General features: G+C 43.5%; 1 protein-coding gene across 2 annotated transcripts in view; it reads right to left on the reverse strand.

The window, feature by feature from the left end:
* Positions 1-1,460: 1,460 nt before the first annotated feature.
* Positions 1,461-22,144, reverse strand: part of LOC139687465 (protein big brother-like) — a 145,342-nt gene continuing 124,658 nt past the window's right edge. Inside the window, exon 7 of one of the 2 annotated variants that reach the window (XM_071584637.1) lies at positions 1,461-2,635. In XM_071584637.1, coding sequence (XP_071440738.1) covers positions 2,483-2,635 — 153 coding nt within the window. In that variant the 3' untranslated portion in view covers positions 1,461-2,482. Of the gene's footprint in view, positions 2,636-19,380; positions 19,575-22,144 lie in introns of those variants that run through there. The other variant, XM_071584638.1, reaches the window with a different exon arrangement.

Consider the following 22,144-nt stretch of genomic DNA (forward strand, 5'->3'; position numbering starts at 1 on the left):
TTGGGACGTTTGGCGTCGTAATAGTTGAGAGCATGCATATAAGTATGTATATATATATGTATATATATATATTTGTATACATATATATATTTGTATATATATATATATAAAACTTGTACAGCAGCAAAAAATATAAGAATATATAAAAAGAACACTCACACGTACTTTCTTCATAACTTCGACGGAATTTAGCTCCGTCTTCCTCAGAAGAAACAGTAGTTTCTTTTGAGGAAGGCAGAGCTAAATTCCGCCGTAATTATTGAGAAATAACGTACGAGTGTTCTTTTTATTAGCTCTTATATTGTTTGTTGCTGTACCAGTTTTTTATTCAACACTTCCGTGTTACTTCGACGAAATCATATATATATATATATATACCTGCATATATATATATATATATATATATATATATATATATATATATATATATATATATGTGTGTGTGTATAAATATGGACCCAACTATTATGTTATCTCCAACAACACGAAGTCTTGGGAAATTTGAAATGTTTTTCTATTCCATTCTAATTACCCGAGGAATGCTACTCGAAGAATTGGTCACCTCTATCAATAAGGTTTGACGTAAACAAACGAAAAAGATAGTGAATGGTGGGAAAATGTTTTCGAGTTTTCCAGAATTCATATCCGAAACTCCCACCCCCGTCCCCTAAAATTTCACTCCAGTGCTACTAAATCTAAGAGACTGATGGATGAAATCCTTTAGCAGATAACGTATAAACAGAGGTTTTAAGCTCAAATTACTTCCAACGACAACCACGTAGGCAACAACATATCCATAGATGCAGGCGACTGTCGAATGAATCCTAAATGTTGACAAGTACTTCGGTGTGTCGGTTATTCTACAAGTGTTTAAATGTTTGATGAACGAAATCGAACGCAAGTATTGGTTCGTTTCCATTATATAGGTACACTTTTAGGTGTTACAGTCTGATCGATCTTGGTAAATATATCTCTCAATAATGGACATGGAGAGTTGTACATTCTTAATTGTCGTTAGGTCCATCACCCCGCTCGATTTTTTGGCTCGACACGTGAAAAGGCGAAAATTCTCGGCGGAAGTTCAATTTGATTTCAACTTTTTCAATTCCAGGAATTTTAGCGAGATGAGTATTATCTTTTAAAGTATAAAAAAAACCCCAGTCGTAAAAACAGACCGAATTTCCAACTACGTGTATGAACGACGGAAGGTACCATGAGTTGTGTTATCAACTGATTCCCACCTTAGTGTAGACCTCGATAAAACCAATTATACTGCCTGAAATGAAAGCGTGGATAACATGTGTGTGTGTATATATATACATACACATATATAAACATAGAGTGTATTATATACATACATAGTATATACATAGTGTGTATATATATATTTCTTATATATATATATATATATATATATATATATATATATATATATATATATATATATGAGTGTATGTATATAAACCTTGACAAAAAATTACGTCTGAACAGTATTTCACGCTTCTCAAGTGGATAAAACGATGTTCTCGCATGGTCTGAATTTGGAACCTCACGACAAGGGCTATTCTTGACCGCATTAAGCTCTCATCTATGCCATTACAACTATATAATGCAGCGGACTCGGGTTCCGTGACATCTTATGACATAACTTGTGCGTTGCACTCTAAGTTTGGTATGTGTGAGGTCGGATGATGAAAAACAACTCTCAAATGCTTCAATTAGAAAAAGGAACGCACCAATAAAAAGTAAGCGCGTATAACTGTGGAGGAATCTGGGATGTTCATGAAACGTGAGACCTACCACGGATCCCATCATCCTTTGAATTAGTTTTACTCGGATGCGGAGAATTTGAATGGAGTTTCACGAACACGATACGTGGACTGCTAAAAGAGTGTATTCGTTGGCTTGACCAAGCCTCCGCACGTTTGCGACCGTCTTGAATGTGAAGCACTTGATTTCGCTCATATAGCAGGACTTGCATTACGCTCGGTTCCGTCCGGGACGCTGCCAAACCGCGGTCGTCCCCAAATAGAAATTGTCCTTGAGTTTGTTCGGGGCAGCTAAGTCTCTGCCCAGTTCAACTTCGTCCCCAACCGAGCATAAAGCTGGTCAATCACACGCGCCGTTCCTTTTCAAGCCTTCGAGGCAGATGTGAGGTGATTCTACCAAAGATTCTCAAATCCAACCCGCAGGAACGCGTGACCATGTCGTCCCACCCAGACGGCCGACATGTCAACACTCCAGTCCGCCGTCCCCAACCGGGACGTCTCCCCAGCTTCCACCTCCCGCGCCCAGCCGATGTGTACTCAGCCACTCTCCTCGCTCGAATCACAGCCGGTGTCCGGATGACCGTTTCCTCTTCGGCGTCGACCCATCCACGGTCTCTGTAGGTCGCCCGCCCGGATCTATCTTAGGGGCCCCGCAGAGACGCCCTCCCCCTCCATTAGTGACGGGGATTGGCGCCATCAGCGGCGGCCCATAGTCAAGGATTGATGCAGAACGCCGTGGACGGGTCTGCCATCTGGCTGCTGGTGGTCGCGCCCACGGACCCACCCGCCACCGCCCCCGCCATCCCGGATCCCGTAGCATAGTGATGCCTTTGGCGTAGGGAAGACATGTCGCCCACCTCCTCCGTCTGTAAAGAGCAGCAGATGGATGAGGTCGCACCCCGGAGTGGGATGAAGCTCCTATGAGGGAAGATCTAAAACAAAATATAAATTATCTGCTACAATACACTCGCGCCCCTTCTGTTTCGCGTTGATGGTTCATCTTTTCAAGAATCACTGCAGATTAGACTTCCCCGTTCGTTCAACTGTCACTTAAATACGAGACAAAGTGCAGTTGCGACAAGTAAATCCCGTAATCATCCACTATTTTACTTAATGGAATGCATCCGTGAAGAAACAGATATCTTGGGCATACCTGGGACACCACAGTAATCAATCCGAAGTTGCTTTGATAGGTGAGGTTAGAGATCGTGTCGTACCCAGCCCTACAGAGAGTGAAAATTTTCTGGAAAAAAGCTGATGGCCAGAAAAGCATGAGAAGCATTTAACACTAGATGGGAAGGAAAACCTAGTGGATTGAACGAACAGCGGAAATGCGCATGCGTCGTTCATTCCTTGCGTATATAAATCGCCGGAAGAGATAGAACAGGCGATGTGACGTTCGAAAAGTCCTCTTGGGGCGGTAGTGTGAAATCCACGTCGACGTCTGGAACACCGATGACAAAGGATGGGGGCACGCGTAGCATTCATCGCGAGCCCCGAGTCAAGGAGTCTGCTGACAAGAGGTATCCCGGCGCTTACCTCGCTGTCGACTGCAAACTGAGTCGTTTCCACGACACTGAGGGGGGGGGGGGAAGTTGCTAGTAAATATTGTGATACTGAAAAAAATTATTTCTATAAAGAAAATCTGCCACTTCCGTTCACAGCTACGGTAGGCAAGAAGGGAAGGAGGGGTTTGGGTTAACCTGGCTGAATCTTGACGATTGTTCGCGGGTCGCTGCTCTCGGGGGTTAATGAGGGCGTTGCGGGAATCCGAGGTATTCCAACTCCTATCCGAACCCTCACTCCAAGGCCCCCACTCCCCGAGGATGGCGAAGAATGGGAGAAGGAAGGGGGCGAACGCGAGCAAACACGGGATGCCGAGGGGATCTCTCGCACGATAGGGACGCATTCGGGGAGGGAATCCTCGACCGAACAAAGACCCGCGACGCGTGGGAGGGGGACACCGAAACGTGTTCCACCGCGGGCGGAGACGCGAGACGAGGGGGGGAGAGAGGGGGAAACGGGGAGGTTCGCGAAGAAGTGAGCGAGACTTGCGAGCGAACCGGAGCGCGGAGGAGGGAATGACAACAGAGCGTCCTTCATTCCGAATGCATCAGCCCTCAGAGGAGAGCAAATGGATAATAAAAACGAAAAGAGTTGTGGATATTTCGGCGTGGGGGAGGTTCGGTGAAAGAGATGGGGGTAGGGAGGTGGCGAGTGGGGTCGGGAACCGACGTCTGGAGAGGACCCTCGCGGCGAAAAAGAGATTTGGAGTGCCTTCCGCACCCCAGGGTCGGCAGAGGGAACCATGACGAGTACCCTGGGCGCAAACATTACGCAATCGAAACAATTCCCGAATCACCCTTTCTCTCTTTCCCCTCCCACACCCTCAATCTTTTATTATTATTTTTTGTCCTCTCTCTCTCTCTCTTACGTGAGGACTGCATAACAAGTGCCCACGTGCGCCTTCTCCCTTCTCCTTCAGCTACCCACCCCGCCTCCGCACCCGCTCACACGCGTAATACCGCCCACCCAACCTTCTGGCGGCTCCCTCTCCGCTCCCAACCCCTCGCCCCCGTCGCCTCACCCTCCCCCACGCATCGTCCCGGTCGCACTCAATGCAAATTCGTCCCCTGATCCTCCTTAAGCCCTTATGTATATCTCAACTCCCACCCCGCGGGACTCCCGTGTTTATGTGCCACTGGGTGCTTATCCCATCTCAATCGCTGACGTGGAGGGGCAGGGAATCTTTTGAGAGAGAGAGGAGCGAGTGGTTTTCGGGAGCTAGGCAGGCCTCGTTTTCGCGCTGCGAGGATTGGTGACGGGGACGAGGGGAATGAGGAGGGGGTCTTGCCCCTCTCGTCGTCTCCCGAGAGATTAGTGCGGCGCGGTGATTTTATTTTTCGGGGTGCACCTGCGTCGTCTCGCGGCGATCGGATGTTTCATTTCGATCTTTCCTCGGGAGCGCATATATATCGAGCGGGCATAGACCACCTTATATGTATACATATACATATTTATATATACATATATACTTATACTATATACTGTATAATAATACATATATATATATATATATATATATATATATAGTATATATATATATATATATACACACACACACACACATATACATGTGTGTGTGTGTGGCTCGTGGTAGTCCAGGGGTAGAGCGTTGCACTACTGAACGGAGGCCCCGGGCTCCTGCAGCCCCGCCTTAACTAGTTTTTATTCTTTTTTGTGTGTTTTTATGTATATATATATTATATATATATATATATATTATATATATATATTATATATATATATTTTATATATATATATATATATATATATATATGCATAAAAGGTGGTCCATGTCCGCTCGATTTCCCATGTTTTGCGGGACGAAATCAAACCAGCCTAAATTTTCGGTTAACGATGAACTTATTACTCGAGCCTTTTCCTTAGACGAATAGAAAATAAATAAAACTCATTGTGTATCGGATAGAAAGGGGCGTCAATGTATGACGGTATGGGTAAAAGAAAGACATATTGTATTGGACAGAGGGCACTAGTCCAAGAGCAATCTGTCCAAAGCGGCTTATTTACCTTTGGTAAACTAATCTTTTAAATAGAGACTTATTGAAAGAAAGAAATATTAAAAGTTTCCAATAGTTGACAAACCTTTTCCAAGAACAATTTCATCGTTATGTCGTTAGAAATACCGATTTCTTTGAAAACAATAAAAAACAGCGCTGATAAATTGTCTTCCGGAGACATGGTCTCTGTTTTGGATTTTCAAGACTATTTGCTAATTCAGGTATTGTTCACTTGAAGTTACCTTCACCTCAACGTGAAGTTCTTTACGTCGAGGAGTACACTGCAAGTTTCTCACTGAGAGAACTCCTTCCAGCGTAGTCTGAATCAGGGTTCGAGTCTAGTTTGACCTATTCTAAGCCTTGCGTGTTTGACTTCTTTTGCGATCTTTCCTACAGCAACTAATCCATTGCTCCAGAGTTCTCCTTGCTTCCTTGAGTTTACTTCCGGCACAAGACAGCAGAGCCTAGTAAATAAGGTTCGAAACTTTCTGAAGTCTTTTTGCATTTGATTTCCAAAACGGCGCGCCAGCGTCGTCGCTTGCTTCACTAAATTGGGTAAAACCTTGAGGGTTGGCTGAAATTAGTCTTAAAAACACCTATATTACTAAACACTTATGCAATAAATAATGTTTAAAATAACTGTATTGATATATCCCCACTTATTTGGGCATCACTAAAAATAACGTATGAGGAAACCTAAAATATATATCTTATAATACAGTGTTCTCAACTGTGGTCGCTGGGTAAACCATGGTGATATCGCGAAGCAACGTAAGCAATGAGCTAAAGGGCAACTGAAAGCAATTCTTTACCTTTTGAATAAATATTCGATGAAAATATCTTATTCCAATCACAGATTTTGAAATGAAAGTTATCCAGCGCTAAGATGAAAGAGGAAATCTTGTGGCGTTGCTCTATCCTTGGATTAGTGGCATAGGCATCTAGATAGAATATGCTCTTCTACTTCAAGTACTACGCATGCCCATGATTAAAGAGGAATAAACGTACCAAACAATGAAACAGTAATTACATGAATATTGCAAAAAAAAAGAAGTCTCAAATAGTCAGCTTGAAAGGCAAAATTATTTATGATATTTGATGACGAAAATCGTAGAGCTTGATGAATAATTAACGTAGGATATGTTCGATAAAGGCTATCTGGTATATTTGGTTTACGTCATCTAAGGTTATAGACGTAAAGAATACCATCTCGTGTCCTATGCCAATATTAAACGGCAGTTATAGTGTTATCACTAGTACCGTGCACAAGTCGAAGTTACTTAAACTTTTCACAGGCCCTTACTGATCATTATAACACTCTAGGAAGAAATTAAACTCTCCAAAAAGTTTTGTTTGTCGAGTGGGCTTTCCCACTCTCCGAAGTCACGCTGAGATACATTCGTATTATTTGTTTTGCAATCCTCAGTATTAGGAGTAGCAACAGATAAGTGATATATGTGGAGAATTGTTGAAACTTGTATAATTTACAATTTCTTAATGATTCAATGCAGCGAAATTTTACCCGACTTAATTATAACGAGGTGCTGGTGCATAGTGCAACTTAGTCCTATTCCAAAGTTCATCCAAGTTTTCTGTGCCTAAAACGTGGATTATATGACGTTCCAGAACTTGAGATGCAAAGGATTTCCTCTTTAAAAGTCAGAATATAGTGAGAACCCGCGAGATCACAGCACCGTATCACACTTCCATTTGTTTTAGATACTACGAGTGGAATATCTAACAGAAATCAACTTTATTGAATTATTTACAACGTTTTCATAAACGATTCACGGGTGCATGTAACAAATGAGTGTCCAACAACAAAAATATAATCCAACCTCAATCGTTTCTAATGCTAGTTATAGATCTGGATGCCACCGTTCCGGCAATGATTAAAAAAAAAGAGGTCGACTCACGTATATTTCCATGTCATTCGCTTTCTGTTTACGGCGAGATTGGCAAAGGGGAGATTAAAATGTATACCGTCTCCCTTGAGATTTGGAATAGTATCTATTGAAAAAAAAAGGGTTGGTGCAGACAATGCTGGACTCGTGAAACTCTTCGTCGATGCTACCCCGTCGCATCTTTTGTCGACAGTGATAAATACAACCCCGCATATGCTCGGAGCCGACGGGAGGAAACACTTCACGTGACATCTCCTCGTCCACGATACGCTTTCCCCCCCCCCCTCACCAACGACCCTCCTCCACCACAGCCGCCCCCGAACACCCCTCCCTCGCAGTCAACACTCACTCCTCCTCGTCCACAGACGTAATATGTTATGAATGAATGACAGAGCACTCAGTTCAGTGTCCCATTGACTTGCACGGAGAGGGATCCAAACACCGCGAGCAACAAAGCAAGATACTATATGCAGACGATTCGCGACGGTGAGTGGATTTACATATACTTTTTTAAAACTTCCTTGCGTTCAATTTGACCCATACTTTAAGTGATTTATGACCGGGAGATTTTCGGTGAAATGTGAGTGATAGTGGGCTGGGAAATAGGACTGATATGAAATATGTCATCAAATTAAAGAACGTATCAGGTTTTACTCAGACATGGGTTCGGAGTCTGGTCGACCTGGACCTATGAACTGGCCGGGCAAAGAAAAAATGTCATTACACGTTCTTGTGACTTCCTTTTGCCTTCTTCGAGTTATAGAAACTTTACATAAGGCACTTTCCTACTTCTCACAGATACCTAATTCGGACACTAGATTGTCCTGCATTATGACAACCTTAGAACTATAGTATGATCGTTATCTAAGACTCAAGCCTTGGTGGGCCCTTCCGTCCGACCATCGAAAGACTGTTAGGGTAAGACTGTCTTTTAGTAGTAATCTACCAGCTTAGGGTAGGTTTTTGATGGAAAAAATATAGAATTTTATGCATTTCTGGAGGTTTTGGCTACTAATTCACCCCTTTATACTCATAGAAGAATTTTTTTCATGAACATTAGTTGCGTTCTCAAAATCAAGCCTTAATTGTCTTAAAGAGTCGATGTTGTAATAAATTTCAACGTTAATATAGATAATATTTAAAATCCTGATTTGATTCCGTGAATCCTCCGGATTAAGTAATAATACCAACATAGGGGAGATGGTCACTTTTTTAGTGCTTTCTTAAGAAAAAAAATGCATGTAGAGAAATGAACTCATTCGAGAGAGCATCACGATATTTGATACAGTCATGACCTCGTTGCAAAATAAACGAAACCACAAATCCGATTGATTACTTTTACAATTACTCCTGTGCTATTAGAAAAATGCTAACTCGCTCCACAACATGAACTATTTATAGCTACATTACTTATGATGAAATCTCATGTACTGATACCCAATTGTATCGGTGAAATATATAATTTTTACCCTAGAATCATCCAGATCACTCAGGTAGCTCGCCAGGGGAGTTAAATCACCTACAAGCAGTTCACAATCCGAAAAAATAAAAGTCGGTAAGGACTGGCACGGGATTGTGCAAGGAAATACTAAATATCTTAAGTTTCATGATGAATCCAGCGGATATGATCAGTTAATGACATTAGGTCACGCTAGTGAAAATAAGAAAGCTTAACGGTTGCGTGACAGGTTAATATTTAGAGCAGGAACGCTCCCAAACGGGACATCATTTATTATTCAGAGTAATCCCTGCTTGCTCATGATCGAGCGCTTGGGAAATAGAAGAGATGTTGTATGGGGTTTCTCGAGGGAGTCGCTAATATGGACATTATTACTGTAGGATTATGATGAAAGGGGTCAGGTTGGTAATGAGTCCTCATGAAATTGAGTTTCGTTCCAAAGAATAGCAATATTTGTGGATAAGTCATTGTAATAACACAGTCTTGGAAACTGGTCGCTTATTTATTCAAAATACTTGCACTGATCTCGCATTAAATGTGGGCACTTTCCGTAACATTTTAATTGAACAAAACGAAACTCCCCAGGGTCCTATGGCGCTCAAGTTTGGACGACGCCGATTGATAGATGTGATTTTCTCTCGGATTTCGGATGGTGATGGAAATGAGAAAGAATTCCGAAAATGGAACCTTGTACGTGTGAAAATGATATTTATTTAAGTACTCGAATTTTTAGTTGGGTTAAACACAGATTTATTACAACCGCTGAGTAAAATGCATGCTACTGTGAATTTATAATGCTACATTTTACAGAAAAATTCACTCTCTTCCATAAGCAAGGCGATCAGGGTTAAAATTCTCCAATGCCGGAGAAAAAACTATGAAATAACGCCTTTAAGGTACGGAAACTCCATCGTTTTATGCACGCATTTGTGAAGCCAAAAATCCAATATCGGTAAACCTTTTCTAGTCAACAAACGTCTTACGGATGAATTTATTTATTTCTCCAAGAAAATTCTGTAGTATAATATGCTGCTTGTGAATGTATATGCCAAAATATAAAATGTGTGGAACCTGAGTTATTTATTCTAATGCAGGCTAAAACGTCGGCTGTCACAAGTTGTCCGTCAGCATTACATAAAAACCCTCGTCTTGCTATTTTGTTGGACAGTGGTCCTCAGCGATTTTCTTCTGCGGCCGAGAATTCTTAAGTAACAATGATTAACGGGCTAGAATACATTTAGCTAGTTAAACATGATAAAAATTGGAGAGACTTTGAGGTGCTGTTTAATATATCCGCTGCTTGGAAATTTTGATTCACCATGTATGGAATATTGAAGCACCAACATAATAATAGGACCACGGTCTCCGAACTGTTCGTCAACACTACAGTCCAATTCACTTAATCAAAACAAAATCAACTTGTAATTTAGAGATGAGAGGTCCTATTGTTGGGTACCACCGCTATATGGCTCGAATCGTAACAAGACGACTGACGTGTTTTGTCACTGCCAGTATTCCTAGTATGGTACCTGACCGAAACTCTTCACGTAATGTACATGCTATTGTAATGGATACACCCCATGCCACACAAAATGCTCGTTAATTGCAGGGTATCATTTTAGATTTAACTGTAGGTTATTTTTCAACTCGGAAATACAACACAACATCCCTAAGGGTACGAAATGTTATGAATATGTATCCGTCGCAAATAGTCACTAACATTCGGGAGAAAAGTACATGTACATCTTGGTCTGGCGTCCTAAACGTCCTTCACGTGGTTTTCTAAAACACTAAACCAGCCAACCTGCACAAGAGCCGGAATGGGTGCAGGTGCCAGGAAAACAGGGGGGGGACGAAAATCTGCATGTTGGTCCCCCTGCCTTCACACCCTGCACCCCTGCTCTCGATCGCAAAGCACGCACACAAACTCCACGCTCTGCCCCACGCACCCTCCGCCGCGACAATGATATATAAATCCCTGCGAAAGGGGTCCGATGACGCAGGCGCGGTAGCATGTGTTTCGAAGAGGGGGGCCCTGGGAGGTAGGGATTGGGGATTGAGCCGCTGGTTGCGACACCCTCGCGCTCTCTGCTTACCCTAGGTATTGTCCCGGCGCGGCGTGGGTGGCTGTGGGGGATGGGTTGGAGCGGAGTGGGGAGTGAGAGAGAAGCGAGGATTCCGCGGAGGGGTACCGCAGGGCTCGCCCAGGCTGTACCAAAAGAAATCCTGGGAGGAGTTGGGAAGGGGGTTCGCGGTGCACTAATATCCCATTCTCGATATGCAAACCCTTCGTTAAATCCCCGGCGACATAAAAAAAAGGGGGGTGTGGAGGGTCGAGCCCACCTCCCACGCTTTAAAGGAACCCTAAAAAGGGGGGGGGACTCCCTCGCCCTTTTATTAAAACGCAAACCCTTCACTCCCTCAAGCACTCGATCCCATTATTCAAAACCCCCGCCACTTAACGTCACACTTGCGACGGCTGTGACGCTCAGACCCATTCCCTTCGGCGGCCTTCCCCTCCCGATGGACGTGACGCCGCCGCCTGCCGTTTAATCGAGAGTCCGTCCCCGTTAAGTGCGGAGGGCGTGTGTGGAAGCATCGAGGCTTCGGGGTGCCGTCGCAACTGCGCGATCGTGTCCCGTGTCCAGGCCCGAATGACCCGCAAATCGTTTGAGGAATTCGATCCGTGAGGTCCCGAGTTTTAATACAGCTCCACAGCCCGCCCGCGCCGAAGAGATGACGTCGGAATAGATGTCCCAATGGGTCTCCAAGCCGCTGATGCATAGGGGAGGGTGGGGACGAAAATGTGGCGTGAAATATGAACTTCTCACCAACCCCCTCACAAAGCCCTCCCTCGCCGTTTTCTTCCCGGGGTGGTGATGACATTCGGACATACGCTTTATGACGCGGGAGAATGGGGTCGAAGGGGTGGGTCGGGAAGGAAGAGACCCTTTGAAGTTAACTCCCTTTACGAGCTCTCGAAAGGGTTAACGGGGTTCTAAAAGTTTTTTTTCTCGCCGGGTGCGGCGCAACCCCTTATGCGGAAGTTCACGAATGAGATCACGAAGTACAAGTACGTACTTCGGCGAGACATGGCGTCACGGAATGTCACCATTTGCGAAAATGGAGGGAAAGAATAAATCGTTCGATTTCCTGCGATAGTAATCTGAAGGAACCCAAAAGTCTAACTAAAAGCTAAATGTTCCGTATGAATTTTTATTCTCCCATTTAAATATATGGAGTAAGTAACTTCCAGCCGATATGTTAAAATTGAAATCACATTGAATGAAATACAAACGTTAAACGTTACTTTTTGAGAGGGGAATTTTAAGAAAGCTTAATTTAATTCTCTGATTATAAAAATTCTTTAGATTGAGTGCGTCGCCAGAGTATTCGGTAATTAATATTCTTTGAGATAACTTAAGGATAGTGTAGTCGAGCCATACTATAGAAGACAGAATAGAATATCAAAGAAAATAATAGAAATGAGAAACTACTCTAGCGAGGTTTTAGTCGTATACTTTCTTGGATGTCGGGGTAAAATCCCTCGTTTGCATTCTTCGTAATTGTATTAGACATGTTTAAAAATAAATATTAAGGAATAAGACATCATTAACTTCCATAAGTGACTCCGGATATCCACGGGAGTTCATGCTTTGGCGTCCACGGGACATATCGGTTGGTTTGGTCTTAATACGGTTGGGTAGGATTTTTTGACGGTGATGACTCAGAAGCCATTAAAGTTAACAATTTTTCATTCGTCATTTTTATTAAAATTAGACCTAACAGATTTTTACTAAAATCGATTCACCGGAAGCGAAACTTCAACGTTAACATTTTACTATTGTGAAATGTGTAAGATTAATGAATGCGTTCGACATCGACATAAATACTCCGCGATTCACCAAAAGGGTGTGTGGCAGGGAGTGCAAGCACCAGGTGGGAAGGGTAAGTAATAAGGGCGGGTATGATAAAGGAATGGGAAAGGGAAAAATATTAAGTAATAATCTATCAAATAACGGGAAAAGTTGTATACATACTGGAGGAAGACTTAATTCAAAACAAAGGTTAATTCACCTAATAAATCAGTTATTTGTTTAACGAAAAAAGAGAATAAAAATGAACGAAAACCATTTTTACAACACGTCTCTACCACAACAAGGCAGGTCATGCAGAATTGAAAAGTGAGAAGGGGAAATTCTACAATCACAAGGACATGCAACGCATGGTCTCCGCCCCTAAAGTCGCACGTAGGGAATGTGACACAAATTATTACAGATTATAGGAGTAGATCCTGAGAGACAGGTGAGTTATCCACAAGCTGCACATGCGTCAGACCGCTCAAGTGTATATGGTTGATAGGGAGTGAGGATGGGTAGTGTCAGGAAGGGGAAAAACACTGTCCATTATCACCTGTGACTTTCAATGAATATGTGAAGACACTGACAAAAGTAACATGGTAAATACTAGAGACAGGAATGGAAGTCAGTGGGGACTTAATAAAATCAGGTAGATTTTCAGATGATCAGGCAATAGTTAGCCAATCAGCCATAGGATTACAATAATCGTGGAGCGCATAATAAAATCGTTATATTAATGGAGCGAGAATCAATGAAACAAAGCGGAGTTTTCTCGAGAAAGAGAAAAATTAAGTTAATCGTTAAAATCGTAGGGTCATTACTACTATTTGCACTAATCGTAGTAAAAAAAACTAGTGCAGTTTGAACGTTTAACCTATCAAAGAACTGTTTTGGACCAAGAAGGTCAAAGTGGTAGGTATGTGAGAAGAAGAATTGCGTTCGGTAAAGAAGCTTTCACGAAGACGAGTGAGTTAATGTTGAAATGAAATACTCTCGGGTGACATGTTATGAATCTTGGGCGTTTCGTCAACCGATGCTAAATACAACGCATCAAAATAAGTCGCAGCTACCTTTCTTATAACATTTTCCCTTAGGAGTGGTCCATCTGCTTTCGCCGAACAAACAATACACTACTCCATAGCGAGGGTACATCATGCTCGTTCACCTGATATTCCGGCCCCTCTTTTATCTATTCCTACAACAATGCGAATGCCGAAGATTGCTCACATAAATTTTATTTCAAGCATGACCTATTTTTTCGTCATCCAAGCAACAAAATATTTTCGGCAAACTTTTAACATGAGGCGTAAGCACTAATCCATTTATTGGATCCGTAGCACAGCAGCAAGAGGATGTTTCAATATTTACATTAGCCTCCGCGGATAAATGAATATTAGCGTGCAATTAGACAAGTGGTGAACCAACCGCTACCCCTGAACTCTGGCGTACGTTGTTTTTCTTAAAACATGCTAAAAATTTTATATAATATTTTTTAGGGTTAAAAAATCCTAATTTTATTGCTAAATTTCATTAAAACTCCATGTATGTTAGTAATTTTTATGCACGCAATAATTTCATAAAATAATTCATGAATTAAAAGGAATTTATATATTTAATTCAATTTTCCGAACGCGGCCCGAAAAACGGAAAATGTTTAGGGCATGTCCTGATTTATAAAGCACATGTTGATAGAGAGAGACTGCGGAACACTGAATTAGGCTATGACGAGTACATAACTACGCACACTGAGTGCATGTTATTTTCGAGTATTCAAAAATCGATTTCCTTCGCGTTACCCTGTGGAAGTTGGAGACAGCTATAATCACTAACGCTAATGACCGACGTAAAAACTGCGCCGGCATTCTGCATAAACTGCAAGCGGACGCTTTTGCATGCCTAAATATCCGTCTCCAAAACTCTCGTCTTTAAAAAAATTGGATGCAGCTCTGTCTTTGCCTGCCACTTACTCGCCCCTCCCTGCCTTAAATTACCCCTCATTACCCAATCCCCTCCCCCCCACTCATTATTCCCTTCGGGGGGGGGCGTTGGGAGGACGCGGAGGGGGTGGCGGCTTCACCTATTCCCTCTGAGACCATGGTTCGGGAACATTTAAGTCGGGTCGGGAAAGATTTAACCCACCCTCCACCACCGCCCCTCACCTCCGCGCTTTTTTACGACCTTCCATCTCTCCCCCCTCCCTTCCAACCTCCCGGGGACTGAATGGGGCCATCCCCGAGCTCTCGAGCTTCCGAGCGCCACCTCCACAATGGGACCGTTAAAAAATATAAATAAATAAAAAAGAAAAATTTTCTCAACTCACGACCCCCACCCACACTCCTTTAAGGAGGCGGTCTCTCAGACTAAACGCTGCCCGTTCCGTTCTTCGTTTCTCTCGCCGGATCCCTCCACGAGAACGGGGAAGGAGCGGGCGGGGGAGAGGAGGAAAGTGGGGGGGGGGCGCATCCACGCCCGCGAGAGACGGCGAGGTCGGCCCGGCGGGCAAGCCCGGCTTCCTGCGCTCACCCCGAGTCGTTAAAGATCGTAATTTTTCCATCATATCTCCTTCTCCCCGCTTAACCTGACTCGCCCCCGCGTAACCTCCGGGGCTGGAGGATTTCCCTACCCCGCCCCCAATCCTCCCTTTCCCCCCCCCCGTAACCAAGGGGGGGGGGATTGGGGGCGGAGTAGGGAAATAACCAATTCGAGCGTAGAGTCCCATTAAAAGCCAGACGCCCTTTAAAAAAATATGAAGAGAATAAAATATCAACCTTACGACACCGTTCGGGCGCGGGAGGATCCGTAAAAAGGAGTGAAAAAAATATATAAATAAATGTGTATAAAAACGCGAGGGGGACGCGGGAAAAGATATGCGAGGCGGGGCTGCGCGAAACTACGTTCCTCCGCACTCCGTCACAGCCGCGCGTCGTGATATCGAACGCACTCGGCGTCGCTGACGGGGGGAAATTTCCCAGCGGCGACGTTGTAACGCGGCAAAGACTAAACTTTTACGACTTTTTTTTTCCTTACCCCCGACGAGGGCGGACTTTGTTCGTGAACTTTTTTTTTACAGTCGAGCCGTAAATCCCCGTGGAAAAAAAACAATAGCGCATCAGCCAAATTCCTATTACGTCCTCGGGCAACGAAGTCTTTCGTTCATGGTTTCATTAGATCCGTTGTAAAAGTCAAAAAGAGTTCGTGAAATATAATAGCGTCGGGGAGAAAGCTGAACTGAGCTCCGTCCTGGGGTAATCGACATTTTGAGGCTCCCTCGCTCGAATGATGACCATCCCGAAGACAGATTCGTTCCCGCGTGTTAAAAACGACGTAAATTTTCGCATTAAGCACTCTACGTATAATATGTCAAATTCACTCTTCTGCTTGAATGGATATACGTCCATTTATGGTGTTAGAGGTAGAGTTAGAAGGTATGAAGAGTAACTAAAGAATGATATGTTCCCTATCCGTGAAATGTGATTTAATGATGTTTTTTGTGGTGTTAGACGTAGATGTTAGGCGTAGGGTAGTCGTATTTTTCATGCCTATCAAAAACCTGCCGTCACCTGATAGAATACAGCTAAAAATAAATGACATTATGCGAGGAACCAAATTTTCATTTCGCCCGTGGACTCACTAAAGTTCAATCTGTGTACAAGAAAAATGCCTACTCTTCTTATGCAGATTTCCGGAGGCCGGCTTCCGCTGAAACCTCTTTTGAAGTTTTTCACGGTGAAATCCGTGAATGAAGAACTTTTCCCGGCTATCCAAAGCAGGATAATATTCTCCGTCCCGTAATTTGCAATAGCTTCCCCTCTTGCACCATCTTGTTGGCTCTCCCTGTTCACGTCCTTCTCCATCAAAGATACAAATGGAGTAAAGAATATTCGATATGATTCGTGGTTTCAGCTACGACTTGAATAATTTATAAGACTAAAAAGAAGTGTCAGTCAGTTTTAGGTTTAGGTATAATGTTTTTTTCTGTATTCGCCGATTTCCTAATCTGTGTGTGTAATATCTTATATGTGCCCCACTCCTCGACTACAACAGATAATTATATTCAATGCTAGTACATAATATTGAATTTAATCTGATTTTTTCTACATTTTTCTCTTTAAAAAAACCTCTGCGACTTGAGGTGAATTTGGATGTCTAATTAGGGAGTACTTTTGCCGCAGTCTTCCTTCTTCTCCCCTTTCATTAGATCTCCTTCGTTAACTAACATCCACTTTCCGTAACATATTTTCGGCGCATTTCTCCAAATGCTAGTCGCAATAACTGGAATATTTTTAAGGAAATAGATTCCTGCTCAACTTTGGCAGTTCCATTCATTTAAATTTATTGTGACCCAAAAATCCTCTTCAAAGACAAGACAATATATTTAATCTGATCGTTCCCTCTCCATAATAAAAGCAACGCTTTCGAATGTAGTTTTGATTATTGTGAATAAGCAAGTGTCCCAGGCATAAAATGGAAAGTTTCACCCGCGGAAACAGAACAGTTGTAAAATCAGACTTGCGATATATTGAAAATCTGTGAGCGAGAATATATGTTCCCTTTTTTGAGCAGGTGCGAAAAATTTAATAAACTTTATTAAGACTTAAATGAACACGATTGAATCCAGCAGGAATCAGCAGAGCACATGCACAATTTTCCACGATCATTAACATAATCAACGGTAACTTAAGAAATAAGGCGTAAGGTCATCAATTTTGACGAAAGCATGGGCTAATAATGACTTCTTGCTAGCATTTGTCCCTAATGTTTAAATTAACAATCATCCTACACTCAACAGATTCAGGCAAGGTGCAGTTGAAGTTCGTCAATTTGAGGAAAATAAATTTGCACCTTTCCACAGATTTATTTGTAACGTATATGTATAACGCGTTTCAGCTCATCAAACCATATTGTACCCGAGGACGGTTCGATGAACTGTAACGCGTTGTACGTTACGAATAAATCTGTGGAAAAGTGCAAATTTATTTTTCTCATAACAACTATCATCAGGCTGATTACATCACGGGTCCGTATAGAGGAAGCAAAACGAACCAGGAGACTCGATGGCGAAGGACGTTATGAGTAGGGTCTTATGGTGAATGGTTATTGTCCTCGGGTCAAATGGGAATTCTCGGGGTGATAAGAGACAAAATTACCGAATCCCGCCTTCCAGGGAAGGATAGCGATGATAGTAATGGCGAGATAGAGGCCATTCACTGGTCTTTAAAAAGTGACCGGCTATTGTTTATGTAGCATCGGAACTCCACGGGCATTAAACCGAAAAAAGTGACCACATTAAAACATCCCGAGTCTCGAAAGCTGCGACCATATAAGAGTTAAGACACAAGAAGAGGGAGGGAATGGGGAACGATGCGCTGTTCCCGCCCCCGACCGGGATGATGATATCATCGAGTGTTTACAGTCGCGGATAACGTCACCTCGCATGGCTGCACCCAAAGTCCGGAACACTCGCAACCAGACACGTCCCGATAGCGATCGACGACATCTCACGCAGCGTGCGTGTCTGAGTGGGAGACCACCCGAGGTCCATTTCAAGCCCGGTAAACCCTCCACCTCTCCCCCCTCCGTCAAGCATTTTATCAATGTTTGGATAAATCCACTTCAGATTGCTCCGCGGAGCGCGAGGGGGAGGCGGTGAAAGGGCTTCGGGGAGGATGGGGGGTTTTGGGAGGGGGGGAATCCCTCCCGGGTGCCCCTCGGGCACGAAGGGATCGGCCGTCCCGGGGAGGGCTGCGTGGGGTAAAGGATTAGATGACGAAAAAGGGTTCTAAGGGGTGGACGAGGGGGGAGGAGGCGGGGAAGGGTGTGAGAAGGAGGGGAATGTGCGTGAAATTGTATGTGTCGTAGCTACTGTTTGGAGACGCTCAACAGCTGGAGGTCAGTCGCACCACGATATTCCTCGACCCCGAAACACGGTTGTGCGTGTAAAAATAACACATCACTCACTCACTCTCTCTATCTCTCTATAGCTCTGTACTCACGATTCTAGATGGTTTCGTGGCCAGAGGCCAGATAGACCACCTTTATAATCTCCCTAAGTGAATTACTATTGGGATATAATGTTTTTGAAACTACTAGTAAATTTAATTCATAACCATCCAAACAGGAAAGGCAATTACATAATTCGAGAGATAATACCCATTAACCCTCCGCGGATTTTGCATCAATCAACTGAAAACACCTAACATCCTGAAAAAAACCAAGATGAAAAACAGGCGCAATTCAACCTTCTTTTGTTACTTCATCTGAAATTTTGGACAAAATAATAATCCACTCACGTTGGAAAGTGGTTCTGTCGATATTTGTTCAGATAATTTGTTTGAGGTACCTAAGCTTACATACCAAACGGTATTTATATAAACAGAAGATAAATAATTGAAGCTTACACACTAATTAACTCTCTCATGTCCGTCAGGTGTACTTGTATATTCTAAAATCATCACAGAGAAAACATTGTTTGAACATAGTGGTGAACGATTTCCTCTTCTGCTGTATCTCTTACCTCTTATCTCTTTGTAAACTCTTATCACTTTGATAATATGCTAATCAGCTAGAATCACAAATGGAAATGTATTAGGACAATAATATGATACGCAGGTGACATAGTCAGAATCTTACAATAAATTTACGCAGTAATTAATGGAATTAACCGTGGTTTTTTTCGGACCAGCATGCATCTATTCATGTTCCGTGAATATTACAACACACTGGAATAACTGCTTCAAAAATGCAAGAGTTATTTTGTATGATCAAACCTTGTTTTTTTTACCACTGTGAAACCAAATTTTACATAAATAAAATTTTCGATAAACTTTTAATAGCATTATAAATAGTAGTACAGCTACATGTTTTCGATTATAACAAGCGAGTTGAGGTGGAGTTGATCTTGGCCAATCAGCTTCCAAGTGAGGCGTGCTGTCATCTCAAAAAGGGTTGTCTGGCCAACGTTCAACTTGAATGGCTGGGGGCCACAGCATCCAACTGACTTGCTATAATCGAGAAACTATGGTTACTGAGGGAGATGAGTGACTGCTGAGGTCTTTCGCGCCATGATTGAAGGGAGAGGCATGCTCACACCGAGATTGGCGGTAGTCGTTTGGATATCACCAGTTTATAATCTGCCTCGAGTAAAGCATAGGGAATCGAGATGGAATGTACGCTCTGGAATTGAAACATCCATAAGGGTGGCATTTCTGAAGAATTCGCTCCGTCCTTCGACACAATACTACTCACTTCACGACATTTAAATGGCGGCATTGCGGAATTGAAAACATTGAGCGGGCACGGTATAAGCCATTGTGTTAGGTGCTCATATGAGAACGGCAAAATGAAAACAAGATTAGATTTGTAATCCATAGTTTTCCCCCACACTGCTTAAAAGAAACGCATATGTATTTTAAAAGTGTCTACTGTTGGGGTAAAACCCCGGTCCTGCGGCCCCATTGGACCATTCTAATCATCATTTTGAGCAAGTGAAAATGCAGGCCGGAGATGTTTCTTCTTTCTTGCAACTTCGTTCCTTCGTCACTGCCACAGGGAAACCAAATCATACAACTTGGCAGCTTGTCGTGGTATACCTCTAGCAAGCAGTAGCGGTAGGTATGCCTCCAGATTTCCCGTCAAACGACATCAGTATGAAGGAAAATTACGACAGTCAAATAGTCACACAAATTAAATGGATGGAGAGATTGACTCCATTCAAAATCAACCAGTGTAATATGCATTAGCAACGTTAAGAATATTTTCCGTCAGATAAAACCCAAAGAGGGACCAAGGTGACCAATAGAAGTATTGATACGAAATATCTGATGAGCCAAAGCATAAGTTCGATAGATTAGAACTATTCCTGAGACATTTCGACTAATTGTGAGCAAAGTGTTATTCGCCGAGTTAATAAACTATTTATCATTCCAAAAGGCTTCGTTATAGCTATAATTTCTTTAGGAACATTTATAATTTCACAAATTCCATCTCTCTGTTTGTCTGCTGTCATTTTCCGAGAAGACTCGCACTTCAGTCCCAAAAATACTGTGCACGAACGAACGCGGAAGTATTTGTGGACTCCGTAATTTTCGAGCTATCGAGTCCAGACACTCGGACCTCTTCCCTGGAACCTGGAGCAAAGCAACGGCATAGCACCGACAGATTTCATTCCTCCTGGAAATCCGCTCGTGCACGGCTGACTAATGGATATTTGAACAGATTGCGGAACACCCATGCATTCTGAGGCCCTCCCGTCGAGACTTCGGGGATCTCGCACGAGGGATGAGGGTGGGAAGGTCGCCGTACGCTCGCACCACAAAGGACTCGACGACGCGGGGAGAGAGAGAAGCGGGGGTTTGCGAGAGGGCAGCTTGAGGTGGTGGTTCGGCGAAGGGGCGGAGGGGGGACCACGTGTTGTGATCGGCAACGCAAACATCTCCGCCGTGAGCCGTGAAAACGCCCGGGGGCGTGCGCGCGCGTTGGGGCGAGGCGTGCCTATTCCCATGGGGGGATTAGGGGCGGGGGGCCGGGGCGGAGTAGCGGCGGAGGAGGGGGGTAGCTCTGCGGCGGCTTCGATTGCCCCCAACGCCCGCCCCGCCGGGGGTTTGCCCCGGAGGTCTGGCCTCAATATGGTGCGAATCTCACGCCCGCGGATTAAGGGAATCACCCGGCGCGGGTCGGTGATTTGGGTGGCGCGCGGCACCCCCTCAATAGCCCCCCCCCCCCGTCCGCGCTCCATGGGTGGGGAGGGACCGACGTCTCAATTAACGGCAGGACGCCCAGGCGGTTCATTTTGACACAGACTCGATTTTAGATACATTTTTTGTTTGAATTTTGAGAGGGAGCAGAACTTCCTCCGGTGATTACGTATTCACCGTGTCTTACATTCATTGAATTGTTTAGTGCTAATACATCGGATACTAATAATCCGCGGTTCAGCCATTTCCGAATTTATCTCGGAATCTCTTGAGGGTCAATTGGATACGGAGGTGGGAAGTGAGGCGACCCTTTTATCTATTTCTAATATAAGGTGCCTGTTTTCGTGAATATGTCTTTGCCATTTTGATTCACCGGTTTCCACAACCATCCCCTGTTTTCTTCTTCATTATTCATTGAGGGCATGCCAGTCTGCCAGGTGCGGCGGCCTCTTCCAATCGTCTCTTTAAATTTCGCGAAGGGCACTCTGTCGCAATGTAAGGCCTCTGCAAAGATACTGGTTATTTATTCACAATTTCCTTCCCAATTCCGATGCTTTCATTCAGGCGATGGAACCAAAATGCATCGATATTCCTCTATCATGAACATATGGAAATCTTCACAGAAATATACAAGTTAACTGAGCACGTTAACTTTTCTGTGGATGCAGTAGCAGAATTGGACGGGCAAGCAGCTGCGATAGTAATTTGAGGTTATTGAAAATAAGACGAACAGACATTAACATGCAACTAATGAAGAAGTTCATCACAGATTGGTCGAAGGGAGTGGAATCGTTGTCAAGAAAAAGAGTAAACATGAGCTTGGCACATTAGTATATTAAAAATCGCAACTTTAGGAATCATATGGGAGAACAACAGAG

Source organism: Hetaerina americana, unplaced genomic scaffold (genome assembly GCF_022747635.1).
Source record: "Hetaerina americana unplaced genomic scaffold, ioHetAmer1.1.p SCAF_2, whole genome shotgun sequence".
Taxonomy (NCBI): domain Eukaryota; kingdom Metazoa; phylum Arthropoda; class Insecta; order Odonata; family Calopterygidae; genus Hetaerina; species Hetaerina americana.